This window comes from Geotrypetes seraphini, chromosome 11, assembly GCF_902459505.1.
Source record: "Geotrypetes seraphini chromosome 11, aGeoSer1.1, whole genome shotgun sequence".
Classification (NCBI taxonomy): domain Eukaryota; kingdom Metazoa; phylum Chordata; class Amphibia; order Gymnophiona; family Dermophiidae; genus Geotrypetes; species Geotrypetes seraphini.
Genome location: NC_047094.1, coordinates 31,571,215 through 31,597,630, shown reverse-complemented (window position 1 = coordinate 31,597,630; position 26,416 = coordinate 31,571,215). Strand labels below are relative to the sequence as shown.

Here is a 26,416-nt window from a genome sequence, read left to right as displayed (position 1 = left end):
GATGTAAATAGAGAAGGGAGTATATCAGTGTTTTTCAACCGCTGTTCCGCGGCACACTAGTGTGCCGCGAGATGTTGCCTGGTGTGCCGTATGGTCAGGGCCGCCATCAGGGCAGTACCACCAGTCTAGGGAGAGGGGCGGTCCGCCCCACGTGGACATGAGAGAGCTGGACGGGGGACCCGCGGAGTTCAATGCATCTCGAGCCGCGAGTCTCGTCTTCTGTTCCTGCCTGCCCTGCAGCTAACATATAACCGATCGCAAGCGTTCCCCGATGTCAGCGCTGACGTCGGAGGGAGGGCTTAAGCAAAGCCTGCCCTCCGACGTCAGCGCTGACGTCGGAGAATACTTCCGTTCGGCTATTTGTGCGCAGCAGGGCAGGCAGGAAGCAGAAGACAAGCCTTGCGGCTTGAGCTTCGTTTTGCTGAGAAAGTTGCAAAGATGGGCTGGGAGGCAAACACGGAACACAAAAGGGGGGAGGGAGTGCGTTTTGGACACAAGGCATGAACTTGGGAGAGAGGAAGGGAGGGAAAGAGATGCTGAGGTGGGGGAGGGAATGTGTTTTTGGACACAGAAGAAATGGACTTGGGAGAGAGGAAGGGAGGGAAAGAGATGCTGAGGTGGGGGAGGGAATGCGTTTTTGGACACAGAAGAAATGGACTTGGGAGAGAGGAAGGGAGGGAATGAGTGTTTGGACACAGAAGGCATGGACTTTGGAGAGAGGAAGGGAGGGAAAGAGATGGTTGTGTACACGGGGAATAGAAGAAAGGAGAATTTTTGGTCATAGGGAGGGACTGAGGTATAGATAGTGGCATACCAGGGTGGGGGGGGGGCGGTCTGCCCCACCCCGGGTTTACGTCCCAAGGGGGTGCACAGCTGGCCACCCTCCAGTGTTGTCCCTAGGCCGGCAAACTGCGGCTCTTTAGCCACTTGAGTGCCACCGCCGCCAACGGTGTTGTTGGCGGTGGCAGCATTATAAAATACTTTCTTTGTGTTTATTTGATTCCTATTCAAGAGAATTACTTTATATATAGTCAATATAGGCATAGAGTTAAATTTTTTAACATTTTCTAATGGTGGTGTGCCTCGTGATTTTTTTCATGAAACAAGTGTGCCTTTGCCCAAAAAAGGTTGAAAAACACTGGAGTATATTATATACTGTCCCACAGTTTTGTTTTCAGTCTCCACCTGCTGGTCATGATTGGATATATACCCCATTCGTAAAGATTAACCTTTACTGGTCTGGAGAAGCTAAAAGAAAGTAAATTAGCAGGTAAGAACCTAATTTCTCCTTTACAATCCTGCACGTTGCTAAGAAAATAATAGATGTTAAATTAATTTTGCAAATTCCAAATTGCATAAGACAGTAGTTCAAATAGAGTTGTTTTTTGGTAGGTTACATTGACAGACAATCCTCCAATATGATAATTTTCCATCCTGAGCAATTTTCATGTTTACATTAAGATAGTATGAATTTAAAAAGTGTGCATGTTTTAAAATGCTGCATGTATCAATTGGAAATGCAGAATCAAACAAAAAGTACCGTAATTTATTCCTAAAGCTACATTGATTCCATACATAGCAACGAGTAGTGCAATGATAGCAAAAACAGTTTGTCTAATATGTTCTCTCTTAGATTTAAGGCATGAACTTGCAGTGCAGGAGAAACAGGAAAAGCCTCTGCGAAGCTCATCTGAGGCAGAAAAGATGGATACAGCAGTTCAGGCAACTATATCTTTGCCTTCTACACCCTTAACACACAAAGGATCCTTTGTTGGTTTGAGCACACCAGTTACATTAAAGAAAAGTAAGAGGTCAAGCAAAGTGCATTCTCTCAAATGTGCAAATGAAAGATGCTAGTAGAAATGTTGCTGGGCTTTGTTCCAAGCATGAGTTTTTAAAACTGCAGTAACTAGTGGTGGCCTGCCTGACTACTTGTTGATGGCACAGACCTGCACTGTATTTCTATATTCATTGCTATTTTGCTTCTTAGGGATTATAAACACTGTGAAGACAGCATTCACAACCCCTGGGATAGGAAACCCAGCCATTATACTGCATCACTTATGGGTGGAGTAATAAATGCATCTGTGGTATTTGGCATCATACTGAGGACTATTTGTAGCAATGGCTGGTTCATGAGGGACATCAATTGGGTATAATTGGTGAAAAATCCCAGAAATTCTGAATAAAACCTGTGGTTACCCCAGTTTCAGACATCTGTCATAAATGGCAGTAATTGATATTCAAGCAGGTAACGACTGGCCTAGAAGCCCAGGGGTGGAGGAAAGCTAGCCAAGTTAAATAAAAATCTACTATAAGGTTAATCTGGGGAATTTCTGCTCGACCACTTTCTAGACATTGTCTATAGCATTTATAAGGAGGTAAAATGTGCATCAGTGGTTAACATCTCCATTTGAAACTCTAGGTTTGGTTGACGGTTGCAGTGGGACCCCTCTGACTCCAGCTGCTCGCATATCTGCACTTAACATTGTAGGCGACCTGCTGAGGAAAGTAGGGGTAAGAATGGTCACTTCCGTAGCCTGAGCAGAAAAGAAGATGATGCCTATTTAGCTTGAAAAATATTGTAATCTTTTCAAAACCTGGTTTGTATAATTAAAGAAACATGCTTTGTATTTTTTGGGGGGCTAAATCCATGTTGCAAAGCTCATTATTCAAACAGCACCCAGGGCTGAATTTACCTCTTGGGTGCCCCTACTTATGGGAAGTTTGGTGAGGTGCCCAATCTGAAGCTGCTGGGAGCAGGAAGAGAGGGTTCTCCTTGGAAGTTATGCTTTTGGAGAGAGAATGGGGGAACTCCTTGACAAAGATATATAATCAAAAGGCACTGCCATCTCTTTCCTGCAGGTGACCCTCACTCAGCATGAACCCATCCACTTAAAGTCAACGAGGATTTCCATGAAGAATATGCATGAGATAAATCTGCATATACTGGATATTTTTTTGCATACAAATCTATTTCATGTATATTTGATATTCTTGAAAACTCAAACTAGCTAGGTGTGCCTCCAAGAGGGGGGCTGAGAAGCAATACTGCAGACCAGTGCTTCTCAACCCAGTCCTTGGGGCGCAATGGGCCAGTCGGGTTTTCAGGATATCTATAAGAAATATGCATAAAATAGACTTTCCATCTTGGTGTGCAAAAATGTCATGCATAATTATGCTACAACCGTATAGGGAGATAAATAATTTAAATCTGTGATGAAAATCTCCAAAACTTAAATAGTCACAGCTCTTATATAAATTATTAATTATAAAACCTTTTAGCTTCTAAACGCAAAAGTGCCCAGACCACATAATCCTTCATTTAGTGATGACACTAAACTGCGGTTAGGATAGGGACCATCATCGCATTTTTACAGTCCCTGACCCAACCATTGATTGCATAATTATGGACATCCTGAAAACTGGGTTAACAAACACTGTTCTAGATATAAGGCTCCCACTGGATAAACGTTCTGTCTAATGTGAAATTTAGCCACTGGGTTATGTCTCCTGTCTGCAAATGAAGTCAGACTTCATTCTCCTTTTATAGGGGGTTGCTGTTGCATTCAGCAGATGGTACAGTCATGAGACCTGGTGCAGCAGCTATGAATAGGTTGCTCCTGGGAAGGCTGTGGACATTGATGCTTTTGGGGCTGAATTCCCCCCCCCCCTCCGGGAACAGACTAGAAGACTAAGTTTGGTAGGGGCCAGTCCACAGAACTCAGGGTGCTAAACATAGTGGTGTTAGGTCCCTCCCCTTGTTCTCTTCGCTTGCCCCCCTCCCCTTATTGTGTGTTTGTAAAAAATTAACACATGCACTATAATAGTCCTCAGATTCCTACTGTATTTTTAAAAAATTGTATCAGAAACACAGAAGAATGAATTGGGTGATAAAGTACCTTGACAGTATTTAGGACAAATGTGTAAAAGTTTGAAATTTCATGTTCTAGAAAAGTTTGGTAGTCTGAATTTCTGCTCTGCCATTCTTTTTTCAGTCAAATTTTAACCGCCCATACTTTTGAAAGTACAAAATCTCTGAATATATATATCTAAATAATTTTTTAATCTACCTTTCAAAGGTGAAAAAAGTCTGTGAAATTGTGTACTTAATAATAATTCTGTTTCCTGTCCACACCAAATTTATCAAAATGTGTCATTTGGGACTTTGAGGACTCTGACACGTGTGTAGTCTGAAATTCAAGATTGTTGACTAAAGTAGGTTTCTTTGGTTCTGGTTAGAACTTTGGGCTCCTTTTATCAAGGTGCGCTACGGGGGTTAGCGCGTCGGCATTTCATCACGCGCTAACCCCTGCGGCAAGCCAAAAACCTAACACCTCGTCAATGGAGGCGTTAGTGACTAGCGCGGCAGGCGGTTGAACGCGCGGTATTCCGCGCGTTAACCGCCTACTGCACCTTGATAAAAGGAGCCCTTTATGTTTAGTCCAATTTATTTTGTGTAGTGGCTAAAAATTCTTGTTTCTTTTGATTCTGCCATATGTTTCCTAGAATTTTCTTATGTTTTGAAATGTCTAGCAAAATTCAGAATACAAAACTTTCTTAAGTAATAAGCTGCAAAACCAATACATGTAAAAAGTATGGTTTTGATTTAGCTTTTTCTTATTTTTTTTAAAAAAATAATATATCTTAGGCTTTGGAGTCAAAACTCGCTTCTTGTCGAAACTTTGTGTACGATCAGTCCCCCAGCCATACAAATTCATCCTCTTTACATGTAAACAAGAGCAGGGAAGGAAGTGAAAACCGAAGGAACTTTACCAATTTGCCTGCAAGTGACAAAGGGTTGGTATTTATTTAGTTATATAATATAATGGAATTGTAAATGGCGGAGGAGAAGTTTGTTTCAGAATTTTCTTTTGGAAGACAATATTCAGCAACTGTATGGAGGCGGGTGGTTATATTAATGAACTTTTTTCTAGTGGTGATCTGTTTTGTTTTTTATTTTATTTTTATTGAACAGCCTTTTTCCTCTATGTGGTTTTTGCAATAACTGTTGAAAGTGGGCTGAAATTCTATGAATATTCAAATTCAACTAGCTGGAGTTATTCCTTATTTATTCTCTACCTCTTCCTGTTTCTCCAAACTATTGCATCACTGAAGTATGCATGTAAGCCTGGCTACTCACTTTCATTATTCAATAGCTGGAAGTCTCTCCCCTCTTGTTACCTGATGGTTTGACTTTGTATTATCCTCAGCTTTGCTTAAGCTAAGGAAGAGAATCTGGGTTTGAGAATCAAACCAGATCTGCTGCATTGCAGTATGTAGTAGAGCCACTAAGAGAATAGTTAAGCTCTGGAACTCATTGCCAGAGGTTGTGGTAAGAACGGATAGCATAGCTGGTTTTAAGAAAGGTTTGGACAATTTCCGGGAGGAAAAGTTCATAGTCTGTTATTGAGAGAGACATGGGAGAAGCCACTGCTTGCCCTGGATCGGTAGCATGGAATATTGCTATTCCTTGGGTTTTGGCCAAGTACTAGTGACCTGCATTGGCCAACGTGAGAACGGGCTACTGGGCTTGATGGACCATTGGTCTGACCCAGTAAGACTATTCTTTGTTCATTACTCCCTTAAAAAAAGCAAAAGCTATTCTTTATTGTCCCTCCAGACCGGCACAGAAACTGATGGATAATAGCTTATTATGACTAGTAGGTGGAGACTAAGACACAAATTTTGGGCTGTAGTATAAGTGGGCTGTGCAGTCTCAAGTACAATTAGTCTGCTCTCAGTCTCCAGCAAGTGGAGGTGGTAAGCCTGTGTAGTCTTTCTCTAGTGCAGGGTTGTTGGATTTTGTTTAAATTGACCTTCTTGTCCCAGATTGAACTTGGGGGGGGGGGACCCTTTCAGGGGTCCATCCGACCTTGAAGGTACTACACTCAACTGGTCAAGTCCCTCCCTCTATTTCCCCCACCTCCCCAAATTTTTATCTTTAGAGGTTCCTCAGCTGTAAGCCTTGCCACTGCTACCAGCAAGGCATATAGCTTTGAGAGTCAGTAGGTTCTGTTCAATTGTAAATTAAAGTTATATTTGGGGGGGGGGGGGAGAGAAAAAGTCCTGAGGCAGTGCTGCTGGGCTTTTGTTTGGGGTAGCCTTCAATTAAGGTTATTTGATTTTTATTGTTAACACTTGCATTTTTTTTTCTTGTAGCTGTTTTCGCAATGAGCACTTTTAAAGGGGAAAAAGTGCTCATTGTGATCCAGCCACATGGTCGATGCAGCCGGTGTGTGCACGAAGTCGCAGATTCGCTTTCTGATGGATTGTCGGTGTCCTTTGGTTCAGGATTTTCTTCAGGTCTTGGGATCAATGGCAACCTATAAATCAGGGGTGCCCACACTTTATGGGCATGCGAGCTACTTTTATAATGACTAAGTCAAAATGATTTACCAACAATAAAATTTAAAAAAAACACTAAGCACACTGAAAGGCAGAGAAAATGTTAATTATTCATATTCCGGGTTTTTTCAAAGAGGTCACGGCAGATGACTCTATGCAATGTCACCTCAGTAACAAAATACAAAAATAGACAAATACACCCCCTCCCTTTTTACTAAACCACAATAGTAGGTTTTAGCACCGGGAGTTACGCTGAATGCCTCGCTATGCTCTCAATGCTCATAGGCTCCCTGCGCTAAAAAAACGCTATTGCGGTTTAGTAAAAGGGAGCCATAGTGCAAAATATAGACAGCAGATATAAATTCTCAAAACCGACACATTTTGATCACTAAATTGAAAATAAAATCATTTTTCCTACCTTTGCTGTTTGGTGATTTCATGAGTCTCTGGTTGCACTTTCTTCTTCTGACTGTGCATCCAATCTTTTTTCCTATCTTCCTTTCTTCCTATCTCCTGTATGTTTCCTCTCCTCCAGACCTCATTCTCTCCCCCAATTTTTTCTGTCTCCCTGTTCCCCCTTCTTTCTGTCTCCCTGTCTGCCCCCTTTCTTTCTTTCTCCGTGCCCTCCCCCAAGCCACTCGGTTTGCTGCCAATGCCCTCGGGGAACAGCCCCCAAGCCACAGCCGTCCCAAGCTTTCCCTGCAGAAGCATCGCGCTGACCAGCATTCCGCTCCCTGACGTCAATTCTGACGTAGGAGAGGAAGTTCCGGGCCAACAAGGCATTTCTCCTCATTCCATCCAGCCTGAGCCCCATCTCTCCTTGATCCAGCATTTCCCTTCTGTGTCTGTCAGAATTACCATTCCACCTATTTTCCAGCATCACCCTTCTTTGTGTTCATCTCACCTATATCCCTATCTCACCACTTTTTCAGAATCTTCATTTCTCTCTGTCCTTGTCTTTACCCCATGTTCACCATTTGCCCTTTCAATGTCTTTATCCCCCCCCACACACTTTTTCAGCATTACTTCTATGTCTCTATTTCACCTCCTCTTCATGTCCCCTCTGTATCTCTATCCTTATTCAGTAGGTCCTGCTTACCCTTTCTCTTCTTTGTGTCACTATCTCCATTTTCAGCTTTCCCCCTTTTCCTTTGTTACTGCACCCTGTAGCCAGAATCTTTCCACCCTCCCTCCACTCCGGCCCAGCCCAGTATGAAATATTTCCTTTTGTTTCCCTCCCCTCTCTCTTTCTCTCTCTCTTCTCCTCCCTCACCCACGAGTCCTGCATCTGGCCCTCTCCCTTCTACCTTCACCTGGCAACACCCCCCTGCTCCGCGGCTTTCTTAAGCAACTCGTCAGCAGCGGTGATCAAGACAAGCTGCCGACATCGAGGCCTTCCCTCTACGAGTCCCGCCTTTGTGGAAAAAGGAAGTTGAAACAAGCGGGACTCACAGAGGGTAGGCCCCGACGTCAGAAGCTTGTGTCGATCGCTGCAGCTGAGTTGCCGAAGAGAGCCGCGGAGCAGGGGGTGTGGCCGGAAGCAGGTAGAAGGGAGGGAGATAGGAAGGTTGTAGAAGCTCCGGAGCATGACACCGACCCCGGCCAGGATGATTTCTTTTTCAGGCTGCCGCTGCCACGCTCCCCTACCTCCCCCCCCCCCCCCCCCGGAATGACAAAAACAGCCTAAAGTGGATGCCCGGCGTCGGCGTCTTTGACGTCGGGGAGAGGAAGGCTGATAGGCCCGGTAGATCGGGATGGCAACACGAGTCTATCACGGAGCCCGGGATGGGCTCTGCGATCGACTCACGTTGCCTTCCTGAGCTACCGGTCGATCGCGATTGACGTGTTGGACACCCCTGCTATAAATAAATGGCATTTATAAATTTAAAAAACCTAAAAATGGACTTAGGGATATCTGGAGCATTGAGATAAAGCATCAAATTACTGCATCTCAATGGCCACGAATTTGGTCTTGGAGAATGAGATCTACGGTGTCTGCATCTATGAGACAAACTTGGTTTTTTCTTTTACATAGAGCATTTTGGACCCCAGTTAGATTACAAAAGTTAGATAGCTCTAAGTCTAATAGATGCTGACATTGTAATCTGGAAGCAGGGACTTGAGATCATTTAATATTCTATTGTCCCTGTATTATGGCATTTTGGAAATCAATTGGACTCAAGTTAATTGTTTATTAGAAAACCATGTAGCATTATCATATGATACAATAATTTATCCCAGGACAAGCAGGCAGCATATTCTTGACTGATGGGTGACGGCACCGACGGAGCCCCGGTACGGACAATTTTAGAGTGATTGCACTCTAAGAACTTTCTAGCTTTCTAGTTCTAGCTCGGCCGCACCGCGCACGCGCGAGTGCCTTCCCGCCCGACAGAGGCGCGCGGTCCCTCAGTTTCTTAGTTTCCGCGGAGCTAAGAAGACGCGTTTTCAACGGCTGTTGAAACTTTTTTCTCTTTGCCTTCCCGCTCGCGTAAACTTTTAATTATTTAATCTTATTTCTTTTCTTTTTTCTTTTTTGTTGACCCATCCTCCAAACAAGTCACTTCCTCTTTCTCCTGCTTTTTGAAAGAGATGTGTGACTCCTTATCCATTCCTTTGGAGGCGGAATCCAAAAAGTCCAAAGCTTTTTTGGATGCCCTTGATTTTGACCAGCCTCCAAAGGAGTTTTTGAAACTCCCTCTTCATGACATCTTGAGGGAGACTTTCTATAAGAATTTAGAGACTCCTTTAACTGTCCCAGGGGCCCCACGTAAACTGGATTCTCTATATAAGGTAATTCCCATTCCTGGGTTCGACAAACCTCAACTTCCACACTGCCAAAAGAGTCTGCTTTGAACAGTCCTCAATCTGCCCTCCTCATTCAGGAAGTTCAATCCCTCCTTCTTCTAAACGCTATAGAAGAAGTTCCTCAAGATCAAAAAGGGCAGGGATTCTACTCCCGTTATTTTTTAGTCCCCAAAAAAACAGGAGATCTCAGACCGATTTTGGATCTCCGCGATCTCAACAAACATCTGGTAAAAGAAAAATTCAAGATGCTTTCTTTAGCCATCCTTTATCCTCTTCTCAATCAAAACGACTGGCTATGCTCCCTCGATCTCAAAGAGGCATACACTCACATACCGATCCATGTAACCTCAAGACAGTATCTCCGTTTCATGATCAATCATTGTCATTACCAATACAAGGTGCTGCCCTTCGGCCTTGCCTCCTCTCCAAGGGTCTTCACCAAGTGTCTCATTGTGGTAGCGGCATTTCTACGCTCTCACCACCTCCAGGTCTTCCCTTACCTGGACGACTGGTTAATCAAGGCCACATCCGCTCAAGCAGTTCTACTGGCCACCAACCAAACCATCTTGTTTCTACGAATTCTGGGGTTCGAGATCAATCTACCCAAATCTCATCTCATCCCCACTCAGAGACTTCAATTCATTGGAGCGATCCTGGACACACTCCTCATGAGAGCTTTCCTACCATCCAATCGTCTTCAGACCCTTCAGTCTCTATGTCAGCAGGTGCTTTCACTACCTTCCATCTCAGCCAGGCAAATGATGGTACTCTTGGGGCACATGGCATCTACAGTTCATGTCACGCCCCTCGCACGTCTTCACCTGCGCACTCCTCAATGGACCCTTGCTACTCAGTGGTCCCAAGCGACGGATCCTTGCTCACGACACATATCTGTGACATCATCTCTTCGTCAGTCTCTTCAATGGTGGTTGGTATCCTCAAATCTATCCAGAGGTCTTCTGTTCCATCAGCCTCCTCATCAACTAGTCATCACCACCGACGCCTCTCTTTATGCATGGGGAGCTCACTTGAACGAGTTCCAGACTCAAGGTCTTTGGACAGCCCAGGAAAAGAAGCATCAAATCAATTTCCTGGAACTCAGAGCGATGTTTTATGCCCTCAAGGCCTTCCAACATCTTCTCTTTCCTCAGGTCCTTCTGTTGTGCACAGACAATCAGGTTGCGATGTACTACATCAACAAACAGGGTGGGACAGGCTCTCGCCTTTTATGCCAAGAAGCCCAAAAGATCTGGAATTGGGCCATAGATCACCATCTCTTCCTGAAAGCTATCTACATTCAGGGAGCACAGAATTCTTTAGCGGACAAACTCAGCAGAATTCTCCAGCCTCACGAGTGGACACTCGATCCTGTAACTCTGCAGTCTATCTTCACTCAATGGGGCACTCCTCAGATAGACCTCTTTGCAGCTCCTCACAATCACCAGCTGCCCCTATTCTGCTCCAGACTTTACTCTCCTCACCGTCTGGCAGCGGATGCTTTTCTCCTAGACTGGTCGAATCTGTTCCTGTACGCCTTCCCTCCTCTGCCTCTAATGTTGAGAACCTTATTCAAGCTCAAGAGGGAACGAGCCACAATGATTCTGATTGCTCCGAGGTGGCCCAGGCAACATTGGTTCTCCCTTCTACTTCAACTCAGTTCCAGGGAACCTTTTCTTCTTCCTCTGTTTCCTTCTCTGCTTACGCAACAGCAGGAAACCCTTCTACATCCCAACCTCCAGTCTCTGCACCTGACAGCTTGGTATCTCTCGGGCTGACATCTCATGATACTCTTTTATCTCAGCCTGTTCGTTCCATTCTGAATGCCTCCAGGAAACCAACCACTCTGCAATGTTACCATCAGAAGTGGACGAGATTTTCCTCCTGGTGTCTTCTTCATCATCTTGATCCAACTTCTCTGGCAGTGGAGACATTGTTGGATTATTTGCTTTCTTTGTCTGACTCTGGCCTTAAGTCCTCTTCCATCAGAGTCCACCTCAGTGCCATTGCAGCTTTTCATGAGCCAGTCCATGGAAAACTTCTCTCAGCTCATCCCCTGGTATCCAGGTTCATGCGAGGGCTTTTCAATGTGAAACCACCTCTTAAAGCCCCTCCTGTTATCTGGGATCTCAATGTGGTTCTTTCCGCCTTAATGAAGCCTCCATTTGAACCTTTGGCTACCTCTCCTTTCAAGTTTCTCACTTGGAAAGTGCTTTTCCTTATTGCTCTTACCTCTGCCAGGAGGGTCAGTGAGCTTCATGCACTGGTCGCAGATCCACCTTTTACGGTTTTTCACCATGACAAGGTGGTTTTGCGTACACATCCAAAGTTTCTCCCTAAGGTTGTCTCTGAATTCCATCTCAACCAATCCATTGTTCTACCTGTTTTCTTTCCAAAACCTCATTCTCATTCTGGAGAACAAGCTTTACATACTTTGGATTGTAAAAGGGCTCTGGCTTACTATCTAGAGCGTACGAAACCCCACAGATCAGTTCCCCAACTTTTTCTGTCCTTTGATCCAAATAAATTGGGACGTCCCGTTTCTAAACGTACGTTGTCTAATTGGCTGGCAGCGTGCATTTCATTCTGTTATGCTCAGACCGGACTGGCACTGGAAGGTTCTGTCACGGCCCATAGAGTCAGAGCAATGGCAGCTTCTGTAGCTTTCCTCCGTTCCACTCCTATTGAGGAAATCTGCAAGGCTGCTACTTGCTCCTCAGTTCACACTTTTACATCTCATTATTGTCTGGATGCTTTTTCCAGACGGGATGGACACTTCGGCCAATCTGTTTTGCAAAATTTGTTTTCCTAATGGCCAACCTTCCCTCCATCCCTCTTTTTGTTAGCTTGGAGGTCACCCATCAGTCAAGAATATGCTGCCTGCTTGTCCTGGGATAAAGCACAGTTACTTACCGTAACAGGTGTTATCCAGGGACAGCAGGCAGATATTCTTGCGTCCCACCCACCTCCCCGGGTTGGCTTCTTAGCTGGCTTATACTAACTGAGGGACCGCGCGCCTCTGTCGGGCGGGAAGGCACTCGCGCGTGCGCGGTGCGGCCGAGCTAGAACTTTCTAAAGTTCTTAGTGTGCAATCACTCTAAAATTGTCCGTACCGGGGCTCCGTCGGTGCCGTCACCCATCAGTCAAGAATATCTGCCTGCTGTCCCTGGATAACACCTGTTACGGTAAGTAACTGTGCTGTTCAGAATGTCAATGAGAACAAAAAGTCAAATTTCATCAAGTAATAATAAACTTTTATTGATGATGACAGGAGTCGCCATACAATATATTACCAGTAATTGGAAAAATTATAGCAGACTTAACTATACCTTCTGGTGGAATTCGTTGTGCCACATTTACAAAATGGAAAGAACAATTGCTATACAAAGAGGGAATTATAACAATTTTAAAAAGATTTGGGGGCCATTGACAAATTATTGCAATGATTAGACACCATTATCCACTGAAAGTACGGTACTCTTATACATAGGGGGAGGGGGAGGGTATAAAGTTATATTAAAGGTATGATCAATAGTTAAGAATATATATTTATATGATATTTTTGAATAAAATATTTGTGGGAAGGGTGGGTGGGGAAGGTATAAATTTATATTTTTAAGATGATGTTAGAAGAAATACAAGTGATGTGTTTTGTTTTTTAAAAAAATTTCTTTATTCATTTTTTCATATTACAAGTGTATCAGAAAAATACATATAATCTTATAAACACACACTTGATTTTCCTTCATGAATACTTTAAGTACAATATATCATATTTATATTCATATTTTTATAATGTTTTAAATAATATGTAAATCATTTAATATGTATGACAAATATAAATAAAATAACCCCCCCAAGCCCTCCCTTCCTATTTTATAAGTGATGTTTATAAGGTTTAAATGATGTAATATTGTGTTCTTGATGTAAGATGGAAAAATGAATAAAGAATTTGGAAGAAAAAAAAATGGCAGCCTCCATAGACGTGGTCAGGTAGGCTCAGGCTCACATGCACCCACTTCAGTATGCTCTTCTCCGGCGGTTGTCACTTCAGATACAAGATTTGGACTCTCCTGTTCTTTGGGGGTTAGTTTGTTGCAGCCTCTGCTGGTAGCTACAGTCTTCTAATCTGGTGTAGGGAGTGAGTCTCGATCAGCCTCAGTGGACAGTGCTTCTCACAGATGCCAATCTCCTTAGATAGGGAGCTCAGTGTCTTGGTTGCTTGGCTCAGAGCAGCTGGTCTCCGGAGGAGACGTCCTGGTCGATCAGTGCTCTGGAGACCAGAGTCATTCGGTTGGCGTTACTAGCATTCCAGATGTTGCTGACAGGCAAGTTGGTTCGGGTTCTCTCGGACAATGCCACGGTGGGGGTTTATGTCAAGCGTCAGGGAGAACCAAGAGTTGTCTGGTGGCGCAGGAGGCTTCTCTGCTCATGGCTTGGGCAGAGACTCATGTTTTGGACATCTCGAGTTGATTGTGCAGGGGCCAGCCAGTCATGGGCCTGATGGCCACAAGTGTCAACACCAAAGTGTCATCGCAAAAGCGCCAGGGTTCTTCAGTCGGCACAGAGGTTTTCAGACCAAGGGACTGGATGCTCTGGTGCAGCCTTGGCCAATAGATGGCTCCTGTACGTTTTTCTTCCGTGGCTGATGATGGGCAGAGTCCTTCTTTGCATTGCTCGTCACTTTGGCTGCATGATCCTGGTGGCCCCGGACTGGCCCAGGCGCCTGTGGTATGCAGATCTGGTTCGTCTTCTCGTGGCAGATCCTCTTCCGCTGCCCCTCTCGTGAACCTTCTGATGCAGAGTCCCATTCCAATGTTCGATCCTGGTCCTTTTTGTCTTGCGGCTTGGCCCTTGAAAGGGAACACCTAAGTAAGAAAGGTTATTCAGCTAAGGTGATCTCCACCCTCTTGGGTACCCAGAGACTTTCCACCTCTCGGGCTTATATGCGAGTTTGGCATATTTTTGAAGAGTGGTGTTCCGTGCGTGGCATGGTTCCCCTTCACACCTCTTTGCTTAACATCTTGGAATTCTTGCAGGATGGACTGGTCAGGAACCTTGAAAAAAGAAACCAACAGGAACTGCAACGCAAACCCCCCCCCCCCCCCAAACTGCAGGGACATTGCCTGGTCCTCCCTCCTGGTTCAGCTTGTGGCTTTGTCTACGTTTCGCGGTTTGTTGCATTGTTGCTATTTGGCCTCCAGATGTGATTCGTTTTCTGCGGGCGGCTAAATTGCTTCATCCTCTGGTGTGACCTTCAGTTCCAGGCTGGGATCTCAACCTGGTACTTTCCGTGCTAGTGCGCCTTCCTTTTGAGCTTCAGGGCTCCTGCACGTTGAAGGACCGGAATCTTAAGGTAGTCTTCCTGATGGCCATTACTTCTGCGAGACATGTTTCTGAGCTGCAGACTTTCTCTTGTAGGCCTCCCTTGCTGGATTTCTTTGGGGAGTTCGTCGTGCTGTGGCTGTTTCCTTAGTTTCTGCTGAAAGTGTCTTGCCCTTTCATGCCAACCAGTCAGTGGTCCTCCCGGTCTTGGGTAGTCGGGAGGGCTCTTTGGATCAGAGGCAGTTGCACAAGTTGGATGTCTGTCATCCTTTGCTCTTATGTTCAGGGGACCCAGGAGTTCCGAAAATCGGATCATCTTTTTGTCCTCTTAGCGGGTCCTCGTAAGGGGGTATGTTGCTTCTAAGGCTAGCATTACGCAATGGATCAAGGAGGCTGTCGCTTCAGCATCCCTTCTTCAAAAGAAACCTGTTCCTGAATTTCTCAAAGCTCATTCCACTCGGGGTCAGGCAGCTTCTTGGGCCGAGTCTTCTCTTGTACCTTCGGTGGACATCTGTAATGCTGCAGTTTGGTCTTCTCTCCTTTCTTTTGTGCGACATTAACTTGTGGACGTTCAAGCACTTCAGGGTGCAGTGTTCAGTGAGCGTGTTCTTGTGGTTGCCCTTCGGGGGCCCCACCCATGATGGGTACTCCTTTGGTATGTCTCATCAGTTTCTGTGCCGGTCTGGAGGGATGATAAAGAAAGAGAGATTAGGTTCTTACCTGCTAATTTTCTTTATTTTATTCTCTCCAGACCTACACAGCCCCTGCCCTGTCATTTTTTTTATTCTGAGTTTTGTACAAAGAGTTCTGTTTTATTTTATTTTATTTGGCATGTCATTGAGGGCAAAGAGTCAAATATCCTCAAAAATAACAGGCATTTACTAATTATGACTGGAATCAGTGGCATTGGAGTCGCCATTCAACATATTACATTTAATTGGAAGAATTGGAGTAGATTAAACTACAATTTTTGGTGGAATTCTTTGTGCTATATTTATAAGATGGAAAGAGCACTAGCCACACAGAATGGACATTTTAGTAAATTTCAAGATGTTTGGGGGCCATTGGCAGATTATTGTAATGAATAAATAACATTTTTCCCGTAATAATATAGTTGATAATGAGAGGGTAGGGTTGGGGGGTTTCTGATTCTATCTTAAATATTTGGATGAATAATTTAAAAAAAATTGTATAATATAAGTGAATGTATATGGAATGATAGGGAGGGGAGGAGAGGGGATAAATTACATCAATTTACGATGGATGAAATAGAAAATCAAGTGATGTTTTTAAGATCAAATGTTATTTCTTGATTCACTTGTAAGTTGTAAAAATAAATAAAGATTTTATTTTTAAAAAATTCAGTTTTTTTCTGCGGTGTCTTTTTGTTTTTTGGTGTGTTAGGGGAGATTAAAAGAACAGTGGCATTTGGTTCGTCTGATGTAGCTGGTGAACTGGGGGGACGTTTTTGAAGGTTCTTTTTCTATTCAATATCCAACAGTATTTCTCTGTTAGTTGCTATTCTCCTTCTGAGAGTGCTGTTGCTGTTATAGTTTTTAGTTTTAGTTCTGTTTAGTTATTCATCAGACTGATTGTATTTGGGACTGCACAGCCTACTTATACTACAGCTAAAAGTTTGTCTCACTCTCCACCTGCTGGTCATAGTGTGCTATTACCTATCAGTTTCTGTGCTGGTCTGGAGGGACTAAAAGAGAGAAAATTAGCAGGTAAGAACCTAATTTCTCCCTCCTTCCCTAGTGAGGGTGGAGTGATGTTAAAGGATGCACAAGATCGCAAGGTGGGTGTGATTCTTAAGACGCAATTTGAAGCACTAGCTTTGAGGATCAAAGCTTCAGTGGCAACCTCATTTGTGGCATGTGCCTGCCAAACTAGGTTAAGGCGGAGTCTTATTGAAAAAGAGGGGGTGGATTATTTATTTATTTTAGCATTTATAGACCACTCAGATATTTTTCTCTGCCTGTCCTGGTGGGCTCACAATCTGACTAACATACCTAGGGCAATGGAGTAAGTGACTTGCCCAGGGTCACAAGAAGCAGTGCTGGGCTTGAACCTGCAACCTCAGGATGCCAAGGCTGTAGCTCTAACCATTACACCACACTCTCCTTCTCCTACACAGGTTCCTTATCAAGGATTCAGACAGAGATTTGGTAATTCCAGATGACAGGAACCCTCGGGGGTCTTGCGTCAGCACAAACTCCAAAAAGTCACAGTGACACCAGGTCAGCCTTACCCCTGCACATTAGCGGGAGGCTGTTGACATTCTGGAGGGTGTGGGAGAAAATTTCCTCAGACCGCTGGGTCCTAGATCTTTTTCGAGAGGGTCACAAGATCCAAGTTCTATCGCCCTCCTTCAGATCATTCAAGCCATAGAACCAGTTCCTGAAGAAGAATCGGGCTCTAGCAGATACTTCATAATGCCCAAGAAAAGCACAAAAGACTTCAGATCATTCAAGCCATGTTTATGGCTTCTGAAGCTTTGGGACAGAATTAGCGAATGGGATGATAATCGTAAAGTCATCTGCATAACTAAATAGTTTTATTCCCAGCTGGGTTAGCTGCGTGCCCAGTGAGGACATATAGACGTTGAAGAGCAATGGAGATAGTGGAGACCTTGTGGCACACTGGATGGATTGCTCCAGGTGTTTGAAAGCTCATAATTAAAACGTACCTGCTAAGTGCGGGATATAAGGAAGCCACGGAACCAGTTCAGCACCTCATCCCTGATACCAATGGCGTCTAGGCATTGCAGCAGTTTCTCGTGGTCTACTAGATCAAAGGCAGAACTCATATCGAATTGCATAACCAGGGCATTAAGGCCCTTACTAAACAGTAGGCGCAGATTGTCTAAGATAGCCGCAATTACTGTCTCAGTACTGAATAACTGTCTAAAACCGGATTGAGTTTCATGTAGGAGAGAGAACTGATCAAGATAATCCATCAAGATAATGGGGATGAAAGTACACCCATACCTGGACGATTGGCTGATCAGAGCGCTATCAAAGGCAGGCAAGCAGTGCAACAAGTTGAGAATCCCCTACAGGATCTGGACTGGATAGTCAATTTCAAGAAGTCATCTAGAGCAGTGTTCTTCAACCACCTGTCCGTGGACTGATGCCGGTCCACAGAAATTTCCTGACGGTTCACAGGGCCGGCACATGCATCAGGCCCAAAACAGTGTTCTTCAACCACCACAGAATGTTAGAAAATCCAGTAGCCTTGACATATGATACTATATTATTTGGAACAACTATGAGAGCAAAAAGCCAAATTTCATCCAGTAATAACAAACTCTTATTTATTTTAACTGGAATTGCAATACAACAAATTACATTCAATTGGAAACAACATGATAGATTGAACTATATGTTCTGGTGGAATTCGGTATGCCACATATATAAAATGGAACTTGCTATTGCAACACACAAAGGATACATTAATAAATTTAAAAAAATATGGGGACCATTAACCGATTTTTGTAATGAAGGATAATTTTTCCCATAAATAACACTGGAAACATCTAAAGACCGTTAACATGATTTCTCTAATGAACTTTTCCCATGATAAGATAATTGTAAAGAGGGAAATGGGGTGGGTTTTTCAATTTTGATTATTACATACTAAATTAATATTTAAAGAATATACAATAAAATTGATTTATATATTATTGGTTGGGAAGGAGGGTGGGACAGGGGATTATTACATTAATGTTAAACTTGATATTAATATATGAGTTAGTCAAGTGTGTATTTAAGTTTCTATTGAGTTTATTTGTAACACTTGTTGTAACACAAAAAAATGAATAAAGATTTAAAAAACAAAAAAAAAAAACAACCACCAGTCCCAAATGCGCTCAGTGCGGCGTTATCTTCTAGCCGGCTCACTCTTCCTCACTGATTCAGTGCACAAAGCCACGGGCAGCAGCTCCTACGTGCGTCCTGCACTTGAACCGGAAGCCTTCTCTCTGACGTCGCAACATCAGAGGGAAGGCTTCCAGAGTGTGGGACGTACAAGGAGCTGCTGCCCACAGCTTTGACAACTGCATCAGCGAGGAAGAGGAAGCCGGCCTGAAGATAACACCGGGGGCGGCATAAAATGGCCAGGCGGGAGCAGGCCAGAAGGTAAGGCATAGCATAGAGGGAGGGAGACAACAAAGGTAGGGGGGGGAGTGATTTTATTTTTTAATTTAGTGATTGAATTATGTCAATTTTGAGAATTTACATCTGCTGTCAGTGTGCTTTGTGTAGTTTAATTTTGTGGTTAACCATTATGTGTTGTTAATAAGATTATATTGTGTGTATCTATGAAAAATGAATGGAAAAAATAGTGTTACAATTAGTACTATTATGGAAAAAATAGTGTTACAATTAGAACTATTATGGGGGCGGGGTCTGGGGGTGGAGATTGGATAGAGATGGATGGGGTCTGGCCTATGACTTAGCCCAGTGTTCTTCAACCGCCGGTCCACAAAATAATTGTTTTATTTCTACCGGTCCTTAGGTGTAAAAAGGTTGAAGAACACTGATCTAGAGCCTACCCAATGCTTGGAGTATTTGGGAGTCTGCTTCTTTCTTCCCGAGCCATGAAAACAAACTCGGGAAGCAAATTTCAGAGCTCTTAGTGCTGAGTCCCACAGCCTGGCATTACCTCCAGGTGCTGGGCAAGATGGTGGCCACCCTGGAAGTAGTTCCCTGGGCAAGAGTGTTTGCACCCCCTCCAGGATTCACTGCTCTCCAGGTGGTCCCCTCAGCGACATTCTCTCGAGTTGCAGCTCCCCTGGACAGGGGAAGCGAGGACATCTTGCACTGGTGTCTCCAGTGGGACTCCTTATCGAAGGGCATGTCCCTCCATATCTCCTCATGGGTGACATGGCTGATGCCAGCCTGTTTGGCTTGGGGGCCCAATGCGGTGGTCATCAGGTACAGGACCAGTGTACCCTCCTGCAGAGAAAGTGGTCCATAAATCGTCTGGAGTTAAGAGCCATTCATCTAGCATTGAGGGCATTGCAGAAATACTTGGAAGGGAAAGGCAGAGTGTTCTCTGATAATGCCACTGTGGTAGCTTATATAAACAGACAGAGAGGCATTAGACGTGCTCCCTTATGTTTTGGATGCCCAGATGTCATTCAAATAGGCATAAGCTTATCTTCAGGCGCTCTCTATAGCCCACATAGCAGGAGTGGAAAATGTACAGGCCTACTTTCTCACCTGGCAGGGGAGTGGTCACTGTCCCTAAGAGCATTCAACCTTATTTTCTAACACTGGGGAAGACCTGCGATGGACTTGATGGCTTCTGACAAGAGCGCAAAGTCAAATCGCTTCTACAGCTGAAAAGACAAACCAGAAAGCACAAGTTTGGACGCGTTGGTTCAGCCCTGGCCAGAAGAGAGGCTTCTATATGTGTTTCCACCATGGTCCATGGTGGGCCGGGTCATCTGCAGAATCACGAATAACCCAGGACTTGTGATCCTGGTAGCCCCAAATTGGTCTTGCTGGCTTTAGGATGTGGATAGAGTGCGTCTCCAATGAGACAGATGCATGAAATTACCGATTCATTCAGGGCTTCTCAGTCAAAGACCAACTCCCAAGGAGAACCCTGAGCGCTTTGGACTTACAGCAGGAATCTTGAGCACATGGTCTTAACCTGTAAGGGTTATTCGTAGGTTGTCATTTTGATTTTTCTTCAAGCAAAAAAAGCCATTGATGTTTGCAGCTTATGCTAATGCCTGGAAGGCTTTCTAGCTCTTCTGCGCCAAAGACCAGGTAGATCCTTTCGAGGCACCAATTTCTGTGATCCTGGCATTTCTGCAAACCAGACTAGAAAAAGGCCTAGTGGTGGCATCTCTCAAATACAGGCACATGAGATCTTTCAGGGAGAGAAGGAGATACTGGATGGGCCTTTTGACCTTTATCAGCTATCATGTTTCTATGTTTCAGGTGGCAGGTCTCTCATGCTTCTGAGCTTGAGGAGGAAAGCTATCACTGCCATCTCATCCCAATATGACCCGTTTTTTGAAAGGGGCACACACAGGTTGCAGTCTCCGTTGTGCCAAGCTTTTCTGTCCTGAAATCTTAATATTGTCTTGAAGGGCCTGTCTAAGCCCCATGTGAGCCTCTCCAGAAGGTGTCCCTTCTGGATCTCACGGTGAAGACAGTATTTCTGGCAATTGTCCTAGTTAGATGGATCTTGGAAACGCAGGCTCTTTCCTGCAGAGAGCCCTTCCTCAGGATCACAGAAGCTGTGGTTTCACTAAGTACGGTACCTTCCTTTCTACCGAAGGTTGTGTCAGCCTTTCATGTCAACCAAGAGGTTTCGTTTGCCTGCTTTTCATCCTAGGGGTTTGACCAAGCAAGATAAGATGTGCAGAGACTGGATGTGTGAAGTTTTAGTCCACTATTTGGAACGGACCAATTACTTTCATTTTTTTTGACTGTCTTTTTGTTCTAACCAATTAGTCAAGACAAGGCAGACCAGCTTCCAAGACTTCTGTCGCCAGATGGATTCGCACGGTAATTTCTTCGACATACATTGGCTGTTGCAAATGGCCATTATTTTTCTCAAAGCTTCTTTGACCAGAAATATGGCAGAGTCCCGGGCAGTTCCACCCAAAGAGATCTGTAGAGCAGCTACGTGGTTTACTCTCCATGTCTTATACAAGGTTCTAAAGAGTGGACATAGTGGCTGGAGAGGACACCGCTTTTGGTTCTGCGGCTTTGTGGGCAGGTTCATCTGGCCCTCTCTAGATGTCTGACACTGCTTTGGTACGTCACTTAATGTGCAGACTTCTGTGTTTTATTTGGAACAGAATGAAAGATTAGGTTCTTAGGGTAATCTTCTTTCTGTTAATACAGGAGTCTGCATGGCCCACCGTGTGGGTTTTGCTATTCGCCTTCTTTCTGCCTCGAACAGGAAGACTCTGGAACCGGAGTTCTTCTATCAGTTGGATGAACATGTATGAATAAATTACTAAGAAAGTACTGAGTTTGTTGAGCATTGGAGCTCCTTATGTGTTAGTGCTAATTGCACACAGCAGGTTGGTTCATTGATACATCTATGTTGCAAGTTCATGTTAATTATTGTTGTTTGTCATGAATTACAGAGCAGAACAGAAATGTATATTATCTCTTGGGAAGTTTCTCGTGCCACTCCTTCCCTTTTTTTTTTCTTTTGTTACAGTGAAGATATATTGCTTTGGTACAAACTGAAGAGGGCACTATACCCCACTGGTGAAGGAGGAGGAGCTGAAGGATGTGATTGACATTCTTCTGCAACAGTTCGCAAGCACAGATTGATCACCTAACATACAGACTCCTTGTGTGTTAACAGAAAGAAAATGGGTAAGATCCAATTGTTTGATCCAATGTCTCTTGATTACCAAGGTGGTATGAATTCTTTTGAAGGTTCAGTATTTGAAGACCAGCTGTCTGTAGGAGACATCCAATCTACCTGCATGAATATAACCAAGGATCAGACTTGTAATATCTCCCAGAAGTCTTTGGCTATAACTTTCATGTTAGGCCCTGAATAGCATAATACCATGCTGACAATTGGGGATTGTCATGTAGGTACAAGAATGTTTGGAATGCTTTGGAGAGGCTGTTGACTATTCTGAAATTATTCCTTTTTATTGCAGAACATTTCTGTTTCTGTATTGGAATCCTCTTCTAGTAAACTTTATGAAAGCGTGGAGGGGCATAATCGAAAGGGACATCTAAGTCCGTTTACGTCCATCTCACAAGTCGTCCAAAGTTAAAAAGAGCCTAAGACACATTTTCGAAAGATATGTCCAACTTTTTTTTACTTTCGAAAATCGTCTAATTATAAGTCCTGCCAATCTGATCGTCCAAGCCACTAAATCATCCATCTTTATACCACATTTCCGTCCAACTTTCCGTCCAAGTCCAAAATGCCTAGAACAAGCCCTGTTGGATGTGGGAGGGGTCTGCAAAGTGATGGACTGCACACCCAGACATGCCACCTAAATAGTGGGGTACCTTACAGGGCACTGCTGTGAACTTCACAAAAAGGGTGCCATGGCTTCTCCTTACTACAGCTCCCTTATAGGTGACGGTGAGCCCCCAAACCACCTCCAGAATCCCCTAGACCCACTTATCTACCACCCCAATAGCCCTTATGGCTGCAGGAGCCCCTTGTATGCCAGTAAAAAAGGGTTTTGGGGGTGTATAGGGCAGTGCACATGTTTAAGTATCAATGCAGTGATTACAGGGGCTTATGGGCATGGGTCCTCCTCTCTAAGGGTCCATAACCCACCCCCAAGACAACTTAAGCTGCCTCTGGGATGGATGACTAGGCTTTCCTATGCCAGTCGGCCAGGTGATGATGGTCTGGAGGCTGAAATTTAAAGTTGTGAATACAATTTTTATGGGGTTGAGGGGGGGGTTGGTGATCACTGGGGTAGTGTGTGGGGGTCTGTGTTATGTGTTTGCAGTGCTTATTTGGTGAGTTTAGGTGGTTTTTTTGTGATTTGGTCTAAGTCATAACGTTCAAGTTCTGTCTAGACTCTGTTGTAAAACTTTCGGTTTTACATGCTGTACGACTAATCTAAGCCGGCCCATGTCCCGCCCAACTCCCGCCCTCGACATGCCTCCTGAAACGCCCTGTTTAGCTTTGGACGTTGAGCGGCACTATGAAGGCCTAGGTTGTTTTTAAATACATCCAAAACCTGGTTTTATTTTTGGCGCTTGGACGTTTTTGAGAAATGTTTGTCCAAGTGCTGACTTAGGCCGGTTTTTGGATGTTTTTCTCTTTCGATTATGAGCCCCATAGTGTGTTTTTTAGCGCTGACCACAGCGGTAACAGTTCCTATGCTCATAGGAATTCTATGAGCGTTGGAGCTGTTACCGCTGCAGTTGGCGCTAAAAATCACACTATGCTTTTGTAAAAGGGGGGGGGGGGAGTGTAATTTTGAACTACCAATTAATGCCATCGGAATAAGGTTGCAAAAGTGACAGAATAAAATTGACATATTGTCTGTATTCACAGGTTATCAAAGCGGTTGGAATTTGGATCTTTGCCATCAAATATTCCTTCACAAACTATTTCCTCTTCACCAGGTGTGGTCAAGATGCTACTTTAAAATTATTCTAGGACTTGAACACAGTATTTTTAGTATATTTTCACATGTTCTCAAAATAGCAGTTTAAAGTATTAAATTTGGCTAATATAGGTGAATGTTTGACAGTTCTTGACTGGGAATAAAAAGAAAACATGGAACTTTTATGCTAAATGTTAATGGCATAGCAGACAGTTGGTGTAAAATCTGATATCCACATTTTAAAAATATTTTCTTTTTTTAATCCAGCTGAATGAGCGTACGACCTTCGATTGTCCCATAGTCATTCCCCCCCCCTTTTTTTAACAAAACTGTAGCACGGTTTTTAGCGCCAGCCTTGGCGGTAATAGCTCTGTCACTCATAAATGGCGGTAATAGCTCCGGCACTCATAGAATTCCTATGAACGTTGGAGCTGTTAGTTCCACGGATGGCGCTAAAAACCATGCTACAGTTTTGTAAAAGGGGGGTGGGTTGTTTTTTTTTGTTGTTTTTTTTATAAATTTCCCCACTATATTGTTTTAAAGCCTTTCCATTGCATTCTTAGGTTTGTGTAAATGTCAAAACCATACCAAAATGTGCTGAAGTGTGTCCTCAGATTACTGTGATCTGATGAATGCTTCATGAAGATGTGTCCTAAGGAAACTGATTTCAGGACAACAATAGTCTTTTTTTTTTTTTTTTGGCTTGTTTTATTTTAAAGGTTTTCTTTTAAAGTGTTACAGATCGATAACATTTCAGGGTTTCTTTTTTACTGGTATACAAAAATGAGAATTTCATTTCATTTTCTAACAAACAGTGGAAGTGGAATTTGTGCCTTTTTTACATGAAGTGTGCTATGTATTTATGTATTTTTGTATTACAATGCAAATCAGAGGATAACCACACTCCATAACATACTGTATAATGCATTTCATGATGGAGTTAGTATAATTAGTTTGTAGCTCAAGGGCTAATATGGTTTAAAGTTTGTGGTATAAATTGCAATTGAATAATGACTTTGTAACATTTAGCCCTGAAAATTTCATGCAGGTTTCTTTAATTATATAAACCAGTTTTGAAAAGAACATTAAAATATTTTAATCTGCAGTCTAGAACTATTTTTCTAAAAGCTATCAGTGCTTCGATTCCTTTGAGTTTTTGTGCAATTGGATTCATTATTTATTTTTATTTTATTTTTTTAAATTTCTTTATTCATTTTAAATCACACAAGTGCACAGAAATACATAATTTATAACTTCTATATAACACTTGAAAATCTTACTAATATCATCAGAAAAACATATATCCCTTCCCTCCCACCCTTCCTTAAATATTTCAAACAAAACTTATCATAAACATATTATGAATACTTAATGATTGTATACTTCTAAAACCACCCCCTCCCCCCAGTGTGTACATATAGTATCCAAGGAAAATGATGTCTACTCATTACAATATTTTTTTTTTTAAATTTATTTAATTCATTTTCTATCCCATCCTCCCCAAAGAGCTCAGGACAGGTTACAGGTTAACATACATAACATACAATTAGGTTGCAATATGCTATAGTTACAGTATAAGTTCTTTTTATCATAACTCAACACATACTAGGGATCAAATACCAATATCCGTAACATACAGTTTCCAAGTTTTTATCCTAACGCGACACATACTGAGGATTTTGTATCAATATACATTTCTTTGTAATCTATCTGTCATGGGAGTTAGGTGAACAGCTATGTTTTTATTGCTTTCCTAAAGTTGAGGAGTCTTTCAAGGGATCTTATCTGCGGGAGCAGTCTATTCCAGTGGGTTGGTATGAAGTGGGAGAAGGAATGTCGTTTGGCGGTTTGTAGTTGAAGGGCATGACCAGGGGGCTTTTTGAGGCGTATTTTACCCTGGGAGCGAAGGGATCTGTTTGGCACATATGGAGGAAGCTTTCTCATCATGTAGTCCAGCGTCAGATCGTATAAGGATTTGAATGCTAGCATCAGGCCATGGAAGACACAATGTTTGGCTACAGGCAGCCAGTGAGCCAATAATAGAGCCTGGGAGACAGAGTCACTGGCACGGAGAGTTTTTTAGAAGTCTGATTTGCCATGTTTTGTATATGCTGGGGACGTATGTTGTTCTCCATGAGACCACTGAATAGGGCGTTACAGTAGTCCATGCAGGAGAGGACTAAGGTGTAGAGTAGCTGGGTGAAGTCAGACTCAGGAAAAGTAGTTTCTTATTTACATAGTAGATGACAGCAGATAAAGACCCGAATGGTCTATCCAGTCTGCCCAACCCTACCCACTCTTTAAATTACTGACTTAATTTAAATCTTCCTTCTTCTTAGCTATTGCTGGGCCAGAACCTAAAGCTCTGCCCAGTACTATGCTTAGGTTCCATCTACTGAAATCTCCATCAAAGCTCACTCTAGCCCATCCCAGTCATCAAAGCCCTCCCCAGCCCATCCTTAACCAAACGGCCTTATGCGGACATAGAACATGCAAGTCTGCCCAGTACTGGCCTTAATTTTTTCTGATTCGAGATCCTCTGTGTTTATCCCAGGCTTTTTTGAACTCTGTCACCGTTTTCCTCTCCATTACCTCCATCGGGAGCGCATTCCAGGCTTCCACCACCCTCTCCGTAAAGAATTTCCTTACATTGCTTTTGAGTCTACCACCCTTCAACCTCAAATTATGTTGTCGCAGATAGTAAAATGAGGAAGATATCACCTGAGAGATGTGGTTGGAGAGCAATAAGTTGGAGTCAAGGAGTATTCCTAGGCTGCATGCTTGGCCTTTTGCAGTTATGGTAGTTGAGTCTAGAAAGCTGCATGGAAACAGGGACGACGGGAATCCCATGGGACCCGCGGGGAT

At 43.4% G+C, this 26,416-nt stretch overlaps 1 protein-coding gene across 9 annotated transcripts in view; it reads left to right on the top strand.

The window, feature by feature from the left end:
• Positions 1-24,656, top strand: part of NDE1 (nudE neurodevelopment protein 1) — a 52,244-nt gene extending 27,588 nt beyond the window's left edge. For 8 of the 9 annotated variants that reach the window (XM_033962872.1, XM_033962870.1, XM_033962868.1 and 5 more), the window contains exons 6-9: positions 1,634-1,804; positions 2,426-2,517; positions 4,652-4,800; positions 23,500-24,656. In XM_033962872.1, the coding sequence (XP_033818763.1) occupies positions 1,634-1,804; positions 2,426-2,517; positions 4,652-4,800; positions 23,500-23,593 (506 nt within the window). In that variant the 3' untranslated portion in view covers positions 23,594-24,656. The remainder of the gene's footprint in view (positions 1-1,633; positions 1,805-2,425; positions 2,518-4,651; positions 4,801-23,499) is intronic. The other variant, XM_033962871.1, reaches the window with a different exon arrangement.
• The last annotated feature ends 1,760 nt before the right edge of the window (positions 24,657-26,416 follow it).